Source organism: Scylla paramamosain, chromosome 27 (genome assembly GCF_035594125.1).
Source record: "Scylla paramamosain isolate STU-SP2022 chromosome 27, ASM3559412v1, whole genome shotgun sequence".
In the NCBI taxonomy this organism is placed as follows: Eukaryota; Metazoa; Arthropoda; class Malacostraca; order Decapoda; family Portunidae; genus Scylla; species Scylla paramamosain.
Genome location: NC_087177.1, coordinates 11,740,573 through 11,754,308, shown reverse-complemented (window position 1 = coordinate 11,754,308; position 13,736 = coordinate 11,740,573). Strand labels below are relative to the sequence as shown.

The following is a 13,736-nucleotide window of genomic DNA, read 5'->3' as shown; positions in this document are numbered from 1 at the left end:
CGCATTTGTGAGGATGTCATAACTTGATGTCCACATCCGCTATCTGGTAGAAATTGATATCCCCATCCTCTTCCGCATCCGCAAAAAATGTACATATGACATCCGCATGCACATCCTCATCCGCGGATCTCTCAATTGTGACGTCTAATACATCTCTAGTATAAAGGGGAGGGAGTGAAGTCCTGTGAACTCAGCGACTATATTTTGTTACTTTCATCCAAACTAGATTTCCTTCTTTCGTACATCTTCCTTCACCCACCAACTGTCTATCCCTTTTTCGCAAAAAAAAAATCCTTTCCACGAGCAAAGGAAAGGCAAGACATACAACAACAAAATTCAGAACAGTTAATGTGAAAATAGTAGTAGTATATAACAGATCAATGAATGTCATTAGAATCACGAAAACGCCCTTGAAAACTTTATTTATTTCCATTAAAATAATTATAAAATGTTAAGAGCTGTCGAGGAAAGACGTGGAAACTTTTCAGAATACAGTCCCAAGTCCTAACACACAGGTTCCTCCTCTCCCTACAGAGAGTCGGGATGTCTCCTTCAGCGGTGACCGCCGACACCCCAATGGATCTGTCCACCAAAACGCGGCGGAAGTTACGTCTGGAGGAGTTCCTGCGGCAAAACCTGGACCAGGCGCCCGCTACCCGTGTGATCCAGTGGGTGAACCGCGATCAGGGGGTGTTCAGGATTCTGTGGACTCACCAGAGCTCTGGAGCCTTCACCCAGCAAGACGCCGCACTTTTTCGCTACTGGGCCCTTGCGAGAGGTGGGTACTATTTGAGCAATTGTCAGCCTGTTGACTGTTATTTGTACAAGTGACCCCCAGGATGTGGAAATCTCAAAAGTATCAGATTACCTGAAGAACCGAAAGATGCAACTTACCTTTCCTGCAGGTGTGCCAAAATTAATCCCTCTTTGTTTCTGCCTAATTTCTAATCCCCGTCAATCTACGAGTTAAAAAATGTGAACTAAAACAATAAAATACCTGTTTTCCACATTCCTTCCATGCTAAAGAATCTCTCCCTCCTAAAATATATACTTGCTTTCTGGTCGCCAGGAAAACCCGCCACCCAGTCCTCAGTGGAGCTCAAGCAGAGCCTGAGGATGGCGCTCAACAAATCCCCTTCAGTGGAGCGCCTGACAATCGCTAACGACGAGTACCGCTACTTCAGATTCACAGGTGAGTGTCTGGAGCGGGATATTATGTCAGGATGGAGCTGCACACAAGTGAACTGAGAAAAATTCATCATAACAAGCGTCCAGGTTCTTCAGCCATAAAAACTTCGCTATTATGTTATCTTCCGTTACGCTTGCTTGCGATGTGTACTGACAGTGACCGTGCAAAAGATGTCATATCTAACTTGGCAGTTCCTTAGTACCTGCGCCCGGGTATTCCTTCGCCGCCCAATCACCTTCAGAGTTAGGTTTCTCTTCGTCAGAACCTTCCATGGGCTGCTTCCCCTGCTTGCACAACTATAAAGAATATAAAGTGGTGCCCGTATTTTGAGCGCAAAACAGGTGCACAACACAGGCGGACATAAGTCACCAGGTAATCGATGATCGGTGCGCAGGACACCCTTTTAGGAGGCTCACCTATGCTGCTCAGGGCCCCGAGACCCTTAGGTATAAAATATTATCAGTAATGCTGGTGTGGTTTCCTTTTCTTCCGCGATGTATGGCACGTTATCTTGATGACGTATTTGTAGTGAGTAACATTTTGTATTTACGCGGTTTAGGCGAACGTTCGATAAAAAAAGAACTAATTAAACATGATAAGGAACTGCTTTCAAATTGGTATCATCGCAATACGTAAGCCTCGTCATGTGTAATAACGATGATGCTCAATGCGAGATACGGTGATACCAGCATTGGGACCCCACCTTCCCCGCCCCATCCATTACACCTCCAGCCTCCCCTACTTCCCCCACCATCCATTTGCACGCGCAACCTTCGTTTTTCCCTCTTGCAAGATAAAGGTTGCATTTATTAGAATAGCCACACCAGTGTCTTCTGTGTTGATAGCGTGATGCACTGAGGACGTGAAAGTTCAAAATGCAAATGTATATGAGAGACTCAGTGACATGTATGCCTCTTTTATGTAAATGTAAACGTGAAATCTTAACTTGCACACTCATACCCTCTCTTCTCTGTTCACCCGTGCCACATGTCACACCCTGCACGTTGCTTCACACAGCAACCACTAGACTTGCTAACGTAACATGCAGCACCACGATGAATGCACGCGTCACTGAATACGGTACATCATCGCTCTTAGAGCACCTGTAAACTGTGACACATATACTAGCCGTGAAGGCACGCACTCATATTTCTTTCTTTCTTCCTAAGACTGGGCAAGCCGCCGGAAGAATTCTGGGGTGAAGAATGTGCGGGGCCAGCAGGAGAGCACGCGGAAAAGATCCCCGCCGCCAGGACACCCGCCGCCCCTTGTGCCCATCACCAAGAAGGCTTCGTCCAGCCCGCCGCTCTGGTCCCCCACTGACCACCGTGCTCTCCTGGCGCGTGAGAAGCCCTTCATGCCCTACAATGAAGAGGTCCTGAGGAAACTATTAGACACGTACCCGAGGCCATCTCAGTTGGAAAGTCAACCCGGGGAACGGCAGGCAGACGCGCTAAGGGCACACGGCCACCTGGCGGAACAAAGCCTCTTGGCACACATGTCGTCCCAACACCTCGCGCCCAAGAGCCAGCTGGTGGAGGACAGCATGCAAGAATTCAGCCTCGCACGGGGTCCTTACATGGAGCAGGCTACGATTGACTGCAGGATAAGGGAGAAGACGCTACGAGAGCCAGTGAGCAGTGGCTACATACTACCGGAACACATGAAGTACCTGCCCAACCCACACTCCCCCCAGGCGTATTCCGAGCCCCTACACGCCGTCCCGAGCTACAAGGAGTCCCTCGCCAGGCAGGACATGGAAGGACCCCTCAGTCTGTACAGTGAAAATCCTTTCTACTCAAAGTCCTTCCACCATTATGACTACAGATCTGCAGTTCCCACCTCCACTGCCCACCTGTTCCGTGTTCCCGAGGCCCTTGACTCCAGGCTCCTGGCAACTCATTACTAAGGCGCGGCGGTGTTGATGGAGTGACTACACTACAAAGCCTCACAGGAGACTATGAGGTCACCTGTGTGAAATTTAAAGCTCAAACCAACAAAGAGATTTAAAGCTCAACTTTTCAAGATGTGGACCGCGTCATACCTGCCAGTATTTAACCACAGAATAACCTGTGTACCTACCTAACTAAACACAACACTTAACAAGTTACTATGCACGTGGGAATACCATGAGCAAGATTCATATCAGCACGTGATCAGTGTTTTTCCACCACTGAATCTCCGTTCCCCTGCGCCAAGGCTCACAACGCTATCTCCTGTCAACAAATATCTAGTTCTGGGCAGATATTCTTCCCGCCAGATAAAGACAAACAGGAATGGACGTCTTCTTCTCTCCCACGCTATCAACACATAAGTGACGCCGCCAAGTCTGTACACCTGCTCATAATACTGTTAGATAACTTGCGAAAAGACTTCAAGATCATTTTAATTAAGTGACGATATTCAGTCCTATGAATGAATGTGAATGCTCATTTTATGGAGAACTTGCGTGTGGTATAAAGAAAAGACGTACGTACATAAATTAAACCTATATTAGGGTTAAATTATTAGACAGCTTAAATAACAGCGAACCAGACTGTGATTATGGTGATTGTCTGTTGATTGACTGTCTGTGTTATATTGTACTGTATTGTATAGTATTGTATTGTATTGTATTGCCGCGTGTGTTGTTGCTTCTCGTGACATGCCGGGGTGACGAAATAAAAAGTAAAGCTTCGGTGAATCTGATTCCTTTTATAATGACTCCAGTGTGTATTGCTGGATCCGACACAACACCGCACTACCACTGCAGTGTGTTCCAAAGGTGCTCGCTTTTTTTATATATATGACCTAAATTATATGCATCTTTTTTTTTCCCAAAATAAAACAAGAAAGCGCTACATTGTGTTTTAACTACGTTTCCTTCTTTAGGGAGTAGGAATGGTTGCCAGAAATACATGATTGCCTTGAAGGTATTCACTCTGCCTGATTGAGATTACAGGTGTCATACTGTCATGGATGCTTGAAGTTAAATACATTGATAAGTGAACCGATGAATACACGAATAAATTAAAGAAAAGATAAAGCAAATAAACAGGTAAATAAATAAATAAACAGGTAATTAAATTAATGAATGAATGAACAAAGAAAAAGAAAAATGGTAAACGAATAAATAAATTAAAACAATAAAAGCAAATAAAGATAGACGGAATAAAAGAAATTAAAAAAAAAAACATGAAAACAAAACACCGAAAAAAAAATATATATAAAACCACCGGAAATCCAGAACAAAACTTAGAATAATAAATAATAATAATAATAAAAATACTAAACCAACAACAAACCACAAAAACCACAAAACAAATAACAAAGACGAATTCCTGAAGTCATGGGAAGGTGGAGAACAGAGACTAGGAAACAGAAAACCAACAAGAAACAAGGAACCGCCACGAGAACACTTACATATACTTCGATCTTCTGGTGGACTGTGCTGCGTGGAACTTCTCGGGCTGTAGAGAGGATGACTGACCAACAAGGAGGTGAGGAGGCGAGGAGCAACGGGAGCAGGCACTAGAAGGATAAACGTAAAATAAGAATACAGGAGAAAAAATTGATAAAAATAAAAGAAGACTTCTCAGCACGAAGAAAAGCTTAGTCTTGTGGAGGGGAAGAAAGTGAGAAACAGCGGGAAAGGGAACTGGGAGGCTAAAATTAAAGAATTGATTAGTAAATTAAATAAATAAAACAAGAACAGGAACATAGGAGGTTTAAATAAAAGTAAGGAATGAATAAACAAATTAATAAATAAAGCGGGGACAGGAACCAACATTAAGAGGCAAAAAATAAGGAATGAATAAATAAATAAGAACCAGCTACTAAAAATGTTCATATCATGGAGGCAATATGCAGGGGAGAGGCCCTCACGCATACCGCTCTTCAGTGGAGTGAAGCCAGTGGGCGGAGCCTATCTGATTGGCGGAGCTATGCATGTCTACCCTAAACATTAGGAGGTCGTACGCAAATCCTCAGTAAAGGTTTTATTTTTTGCCTTAATTCCTCCATATACCATGTGATTAGTAATTAATAATATGATTGAACTGATACAGCATGTATTACACTTACAAGTTTGAGAGAAAAAACAGCCAAAGTTCCTTTCTTTTATCATTTACACTATGAAAAGCAAATATTTACTCGACAAACCTTATCGATAAACCGTGCTTATTTATCACCTACACTGAACATCTACTAAACTTCTCATCTCTGACACCGATATAGCCTTTTTATGTAGAATTTCTATGATTTACCATAAATCAAAAGAGTAGTACAGAATAAGTACTTTGAGTAAAAGAAGAAAAAAGACCCACATATGCGGATGGCGAGTGACAACACGTCGCCAATTATTCATGTTACATGATCATATATGTTATTGGTATAGCAAGAAATAGGGCATTAAATCGTTCAGACACCAAACACTGATGTACATTATATTGTGATAAGAGGTGGACTAATCAGTGACTAAAACAAATACGAAACAATCATGCAGATACAGGCATCACAAACATCACTACCACAGGCAAAACATTTCAACCAATTCTACAAACAAAAACAATAAATCCCAGACATAAAATCACAAACTGTTTACGTATTATGCTAGTATGCTACAATACTCAGTGGGGTATGCTACAGCAGCAGCAGGTTAAGCAAGAAAAAAAAATCGTGGGAATTTAGGTAAACAGATGGAGTGTCAATATCATACAACATTATTTTCTCTATATTTTCTTTATATCTAAGGGAGACACAATGCACAGACAACCATCACAATATATTTACATGCAATAGGGAGCCCATTTTAATTGCTTTGTTTTTGTCCTTGGGCTGGTTCCCTTGTGCATAAACAAAAAAGAAAAAAAGACATCATCCCAACATGAGATTCTGTTAAATCCATCTCCTTTGTTTTCTATAGAATATGCATAACAACTATTTGCTATTCTTACAATATGGTGGAGTAGGTTAGGTTAAATTGGGCGATATATTATTTGTAGTGATGGATTAAGGGATGATAATGGGAGCCCTGGAATAATTTTAGGGGAGGCCACAATGGGCCCATGCATAAAAGGAAGCCAATTGAAAAAAAAAAAGTTGATCAGGGAATGAGAGGGACCCATGAATGCTTCACCGCCCAGGACTCAAGACACAATTACTCTAACACTGTGTTTGGAGAATTTTCAAGGTTTTGAGAAATTACTGTGTTAATATTAATTATGAAGCTACAAGGAACTATATATTCCAGTAATTTGATTACTTTTTGCTTGTGTAAGTCATAACTGTCAGTCAAGAAATAAATATTGTAGCAGAGGAATTTGTAACGTACAAACGCGCAGAGAATTATCACATCATTTACCACTTTTTGTAAGTGTTCCCTGCACATACATATAGAGCTCTGCATTACTTTAATTTGATTTGCTTGCATGTGGATTTCACAGAAGACGAACTGCAAGTGAAATTCTTGAAATAACTCGTTATATGATCTCCCGCGTCTTTTGGCGCGCTCATAATTCTAACTCAGTTTTCTAGCATTTTATGTGATGATTGGCCATGAAAATCTCTCCAATTTACCGGTGAAATGATATTTCTCCATCGTCGCTCCTCCTGATGCAGCCATAGGCCGAACAAGCAAGCATAATGGGAAAATGTTGAGGTGGGTGAGTGTCGTGCTTATCAGAAGCTGAACAATGTTTTGAACTGATTTCCGAGGAGGGGGCAGAGCTTAGCGGTTTCACTTTTGTGACGTCATGGCTTCTTCCCTTATTCTTCCTCAAAGGTTCATATATATATATATATATATATATATATATATATATATATATATATATATATATATATATATATATATATATATATATATATATATATATATATATATATATATATATATATATATATATATATATATATATATATATATATATAGCGTTTTTAGTTGTGATCCGGCACAGCATACAGTGTTTGATTTTCTACTGAACAAGATTCACAGCCTCGCTGCCATGCCAGACAAGCGTCACCACCTTTAGGAAAAACTGTCGTGTACATCACTCAGTTGACTTCAGATAGTAATTCCTAATGATACAGGAAGAAGTATTAATAGACTCTTCCATTACTTAAGGTTCTCGGTCTGATTTTCTTGGAAAGAGGTGCTTTTCAGGGCAGCATTAGACAGAGCAGAGGAGAGGGATGTGAGGTGTGTGGCGATAGCATGTGTTTGTGTTTAGAGTTCGCATGTATGAGTTCTTGGCCAACTATAATTTTCTCCCTGCTTTAGCTTCATGTCAACTATAATATTGCAAAAGTATATATATCCTCGTCCACGCATGATTATGTTAAGAGATGATGCAAGAAACGAACTAACACAAAAAAAAAAAAAAGCACTGCTCCGGGATTAAAATCACAACAACGAAATGGAGTCGGATAAAACGACTATCGGTCAAAAAGATGCGAAATATCCATGCAGGTATAATGGGAGGAGTGGGCATGACGTCATGCATGTGAAGCCAACGTGGTATTGGTCCGCTGTCGCTCCTACCCCCCTTAGACCCAAAACATTACCAGCTGAGCATTGAAAGTATAGGGAAATACCGGTGTTCCGCTCCTATTTCCTGTTTTTTGCTGTTGTTTCCTGGCCGCCTACCATATCTGTGACCAAAAGAGACTGCAATAGTGATGTTGTGCCGTGCCACCTGGATTTAGACAGCAAATCATACGTACAAATCAGATTATGCAGTGTTTTTCAACTTGGATGAGAGGTGGGAAGCTGTCTTTGGAGCGAACATATGGGTGGACGAGATCATGTTCATATATATATATATATATATATATATATATATATATATATATATATATATATATATATATATATATATATATATATATATATATATATATATATATATATATATATATATATATATATATATATATATATATATATATATATATATGCATATAGATAAAGGAGAAATAAACTATATCAGGTGAAAGATGGCCTGAAGGTTGATTTTTCTTGATGTAGCATCCCTTAACCCAGACTGATCTCAAATAGAATAATTATATATTTGCTTATTGCTAATTGACCTTATAGGAAATGTAATTCTCTCTCTCTCTCTCTCTCTCTCTCTCTCTCTCTCTCTCTCTCTCTCTCTCTCTCTCTCTCTCTCTCTCTCTCTCTCTCTCTTGCATGTGATATTAGGCTTTAGAGCACTTATTTAAAATTATGTGTGATATCATGTCACTGTACACGTAAAAGGCATCTAATAATTGAGTTTTTGTTTTACTTTTTGTGCCTTGTCATGCAATAAACAATGAAAAAACATTTTTTTTTTATTACCATTTCTCCTGGAAACGTCTGGTGAATTTCTTTCGATACCTATTGTAGTTACTTGGCATAAATACCATTAATAATAGGTTTGCATAATATATTTAAGAAACTATAACGTACTTTTCGTACCTCAAACTATCAATTCTTTCTTATTTTTTGTCTAGTATGCAAAAAGAAAGTGGTAAATTCCCATAGTTCAGCACTGGAGATCGCAATGTTTTGGGTGTATCTGCTGATTGTAATCTCCGCCCATAGACTCGATAAGCTCCGTCCACTGGCTTCACTTGTCTGGATGACGGTCTCCTGTACGTTAAAGCTTGGAAATATCACCATAAATCGCAGCATCTTCTCTTCTTTTTCTTGCCTTATGTCACTTTCATTTTATTTTCTATGTGAAATGACAAGAAAAGAAATATTTCTTTATACAACACCAACTTTCTCGGTCTCAAAAAGCATTATATCCTATATTTTATTCTTCCAAATACATTCCTACGGGAACTGATGTTCTACTATTCGCTGTTTGGTTGTTTGCCTTTTGGTCTGGAAAAGCAAACGTTCTACTGGGCACGTATGCATCCGTTTGCTTTACGAGCAAAGCGTTTGACTTGTCGGTGACACTACTGAAAACTCCTATTATCGTCTAAAATGGCTGATAAAAAATATAAAAATCTGAGAAAATAAACTAATAAGTAAGCAAATAAAAAGACGAATAACTAAATAATTAAATAAATAAATAAATAACTCAACAATTTCAAAATATCCAAAAGAAAAATCATGATAACTCAGATCTCAAAAAATTTCCAAAAAATATTAACAAATTCACTGAAAAAAAAAAGAAAAAAAACATTCCTTCACAACCAAACTGTAATCCGGTCTGGAATACCTGCATTTACATTTATCTTTGGATAGCCTGACACTGGACCTATTACACAACACCAATAACAGCACCGTTAACATCTGTTGCTCCTAACTCCCGTAATACCAGATAAACGTTGACACACACACGCACACACACACACACACCATGAGAGGTATGAAGCCAGCCGTCCCCCAAATAACCATGTCGTGTAGAGAATCGTGCCACTTCCTTGGAAATTTATAAAAGGCGCTGTTCCTTACAAACTGCGAGTGAAAAAAAGAATAGAAAGCTTGATATTTTTTTTTTAAGAAAACCGCATCTTCTTAATTTCAAGTCGAAACTATTATGTTTTGGTGGATTTCGATGTATTTTTGGATTGATAAGATAATAGTTTCTCGGTAAAAATTACTTCTATTTTTACCGAAATTATAGGTTTGGGCCTCGACGGCCGCGTTTCCTGTCAGCTCCATTACGTAATATGAGTATTTCCTATCTGCCACGCAAGGTCCCATAATTGTTGCCTAACAATCTCATGACCAAACAGTTAAGGTTACCGCAAACCTGACCTGACACACTTCCTAGCTACGCTTCGCCTAGTCCCAAGCCTCTCCTTAACTCCATTGCATAATATTGTAAGTCCTATATTAACCCTCACAAGGGCTGGTTTATTTATTTATTTATTTATTTTGTTTATTTTATTTATCTATTTATTTATTTCTATTGTGACCTACAACTTTTCAGACAATTTATTATAATATACTCCCTAAATATTCTGTAGGCGTGAAAAAACAAATGAACATCCTCTCATGTATGTGTAAGTGTACAAGCAAACGATTATTTACAGCGCTCTGGATGTAAAAGATGTCCACAGCGGTGAAAGGATTAAGCTTATTTGCGTTGCATTGTGGGAGTATTGTCTATAACACCATTCCCCTGATATGATTTTTAGCTCTTCCATTTTTTTGCTGTCTTTATTTGTATTTTCTTTGTATTTTTTTTTTTTTCTCTTCCTCTTACCTGCTAATCTAACCTAGCCTGACCATGGATGAAAAAGACATCTGGCTATACACAAGTATTTAACCATGGCGGAGTCTTTGTTATATGGTGGTGCTTCGAAACATGGAGAGGGCGGCAGGAGGCGGCGATGGCGGTGGTGATTGGCCTGGTGCAAGGAAGCTTGATACAAGAGGAAATATTACCTCAGTGGGGGAGGGAAGCCGATCTCTGTTGATATGTATGACACATGTTTGGTATGACAAGACTGGAGTGAGCAACACCATCGACTCTCGATTCGAGGCATGTAAACAAAACTCGCATGACCAGAACACTGCTCACGACGTTGTGTACGTGCTGCACTGTGTTGTCTCGCCCCTGTGTTTTTGTGTGCAGCATGAAAAAGCCGTGCACTCCCTGAAGTTTAGTTGCATTTATTCCCCACAGATGCCAAAAGATATGTATATGTACTTTTTCAGATATTTTAGCCATTAGCAGAATATACATGGTGTCTTTCAGCAGGTGATTACTGAGCTGACGCTTCCAGCCACAATTTACTTGATTAATGAAATATCATGGTGTGCGTTATTAATCTGTATAACAGGAATGTTTTATATAATAAGATACCAAGCATGTTAAAATAATTTGAAGTTAAATATATTATGAAATTCAAGCATAGAGTACCAGATAAATGGCTCTTTTCACTGAAGCAGGATGGAAGTATGTACTTTGTGTACCTTGTGTATCATATTAACTTAAGTTGTATGTGAATTTCTGTATATGAAATTTGCATTACAGGAGTAAACAAACCTTGTGTGTGGGAGCTGATGTCAATGTGTATTCCAACATGTGAGTGGGTAAAACTATTTCTGGGTTGCAATTGTTTTTCCTTACTGGTTCTTGAAATATAAATATGAACCATATTTTCATTATTCGTGTCTTCTCTCCTATTAAAACATTTTAATTTTACCTTCAAAGATTTAAGCAGGAATTTTAGTAATGTCAATATGATTCCAGGTGACTGCAGTGGCTCCAGATCTTTTCCTCTCTCACTAGTCTTTCTCTATTCCAGATGAAACAATTTTTTTCTGTAGTTTTCTGCCTGCTTTGAATTAATCTGCTTGTTTTCCGTCATATCATTGGTGCTTATTTTTTAACACCCCCCCGACCCTCCATCCCCTCAGAAACAAATGTTTTGATATAAAAATGAAAAGCAAATAAATACAAAAACAGACTGAAATCAATCAGAAAAAAAAAATAATAAGTTCAGTCCTCACAAACACAGCAACAACACTCACTGCTGATGTTCCCCCCAAGAGGACCAGCCTCCACTAACCCTGCCTGCCAGCTGTGTGTCACACACCACCACCTGACCCAGTCTAACAAAACTCACCTAACCAAACTAATCTAATCTAACCAAACTAACCTAACCTAACCCAATTAACCTAACCTAACTAAACTAACAACCTAACTTAACTTATCAAACTTAACCAAACTAACCTAACCTAGCCTAACCTAACTGGCAAGGTTAAGAAATTAATACGAAGTCATTACCTTATTCATTTTAAAATCTGGTGATGCACTGGAAATAATCGAAGTGACACCCACTGCAGACAAACATCTTCCTCGGTCTAATTAAAATATTTCAAATTGAGCTGCTTCTCCCTCCTCAGGATGAAGTAAAATGCAGTGATTGGCAGGATTCATTTATTTTGTATTTCTTTAATTGGCTAGCAGCTGCATTCTCAAACAAAAGAACCAATCACTGTGACTAATTTTGCGCTTGTGCAACAGATGTGATGTACACATGCACGAATGAACTTGCCTTCACTAGGGAAGATCAGTGCCTACTTATCTATAACATGCATGGGTGGGTCACGTCTGAGCTTAGTCACAAGAATGAGTGGGCTTGCTTCCCCCAAAACAGATTAATATTTAAAAATTGCCTTCAGCATTATAAACATAATCTACCATGGGTATATATGGGGTTCATATTTCTCAGAATAAGAAGCTCTATCTGATGATAAGTGTAAGAAAAGAAGCCATGTTGAGACTGGTGAAAGAGTAAAAGAATACCTATTACCTACCTACCTCTACAAATCATTTTTAATTAACAACTTTGTAAAACCAAACCAGACCCACCACCACCACCACTACTACTACTACTACTACTACTACTACTACTACTACTACTACTACTACTACTACTATTGCAGCATTGGCATGGGGAGTCAAAAACATGCAGCAGGTTCTGTGGCCAGAGAAGAGCGTGTGCCATGCCTTGCTGCGGCCACAGGTGTTTCATGCTTTCCTCAGAGAGGAAGGCCTACACTGGGATGGCCATTCCCTACAGGACCCTTGCAAACTCTGTAGATGCTGTGTGTGTGTGTGTGTGTGTGTGTGTGTGTGTGTGTGTGTGTGTGTGTGTGTGTTGAGAGAGGGAGTGTTTTTTTTTGGGGGGAGGTGTTTGTGGTTGTGAAGAATGAGTGTTTTGGGTCTGTTTTACTTTTTTTGGTGTGCATTTTGTGCATTTTGTGCTTTTTTCTTTTTGTTTGTGTTTATTGATTTATGTTGTTTATACTTGCTGTGTTAATTTCAGTTTATATTTATATGAAATTTTTGGTCTTTCATGATTTTCCATGGTCTTTCCATACAAATATTCAAGTTTATACAAAATAATTAACAAAAATATGTTTTTCTGGTGTCTTTCTTATGTTTTTCAAGATTTTCTTTGCATTTACCAAAGTTTATTCAAGAACATTAGCCAGTTATAAACTTTTAATGTTTTTCTTTTTTTTATTTTCAGGTTCTTCTATATTATTATTAGTTAATCTTACTAAATCATATTCATCAAATTTCTTTTGTATATTATATTGATAGCTATTTTGACAGCTTCCCTTCATAAATATATATGTATTTTCACATATTTCTTTCAATTTTCAGTTTTATTTTTCTTTACACCTTGTTCTTCTTTGGCCAGTTTTTCTGCAGTGAGGGGTTGGCACCATGTATGAATCTCTTCCTGTTGTTTCTGTCCCTTTCATCTTCTTATCTCATTTATTTATTTCTCTTCTTGTTCTCCTTTTGCTGTTTCCTATAGTGAGTGAGGGATTAACATGTACATGAGGGATTGACATGTACAAGTCTTCTGTTGTTTGTCCCCTGCATCTTCCTGTGTCTCCCATCCTTTGAAGTTCTACTACAATTCCATCCCTATCTCACTCTCTGTCTTCCCTTCCATCTTCTCTCAGGCTCTTTTAATTAGTTCCTGATTTTCTCTTCTTACTGTGAAATCCCTCTGTCACTCTCCTTCCTCATTCTCACCTCTCCCTGCAGTTATGAGTGTGGGCATAACACAGGCAAAGGGTTCTTCATATGTGAGG

The 13,736-nt window shown here is 39.0% G+C and overlaps 1 protein-coding gene and 1 long non-coding RNA gene across 2 annotated transcripts in view; one reads left to right on the top strand and one right to left on the bottom strand.

Annotated features, from left to right (window-relative positions):
- LOC135114214 (uncharacterized) overlaps positions 1 to 4,029 on the top strand; it is a 5,014-nt gene extending 985 nt beyond the window's left edge. Inside the window, exons 2-4 of the mRNA XM_064029992.1 lie at positions 535 to 778; positions 1,070 to 1,192; positions 2,359 to 4,029. Of these exons, the coding sequence (XP_063886062.1) occupies positions 544 to 778; positions 1,070 to 1,192; positions 2,359 to 3,098 (1,098 nt within the window). The 5' untranslated portion in view covers positions 535 to 543 and the 3' untranslated portion in view covers positions 3,099 to 4,029. The remainder of the gene's footprint in view (positions 1 to 534; positions 779 to 1,069; positions 1,193 to 2,358) is intronic.
- Positions 1 to 10,671, bottom strand: part of LOC135114216 (uncharacterized) — a 52,725-nt gene extending 42,054 nt beyond the window's left edge. The window contains exons 1-2 of the long non-coding RNA XR_010275438.1: positions 10,560 to 10,671; positions 4,592 to 4,699 (exon numbers count right to left, since the gene is read on the bottom strand). This is a non-coding gene — a long non-coding RNA (uncharacterized LOC135114216). The remainder of the gene's footprint in view (positions 1 to 4,591; positions 4,700 to 10,559) is intronic.
- Positions 10,672 to 13,736: the final 3,065 nt, after the last annotated feature.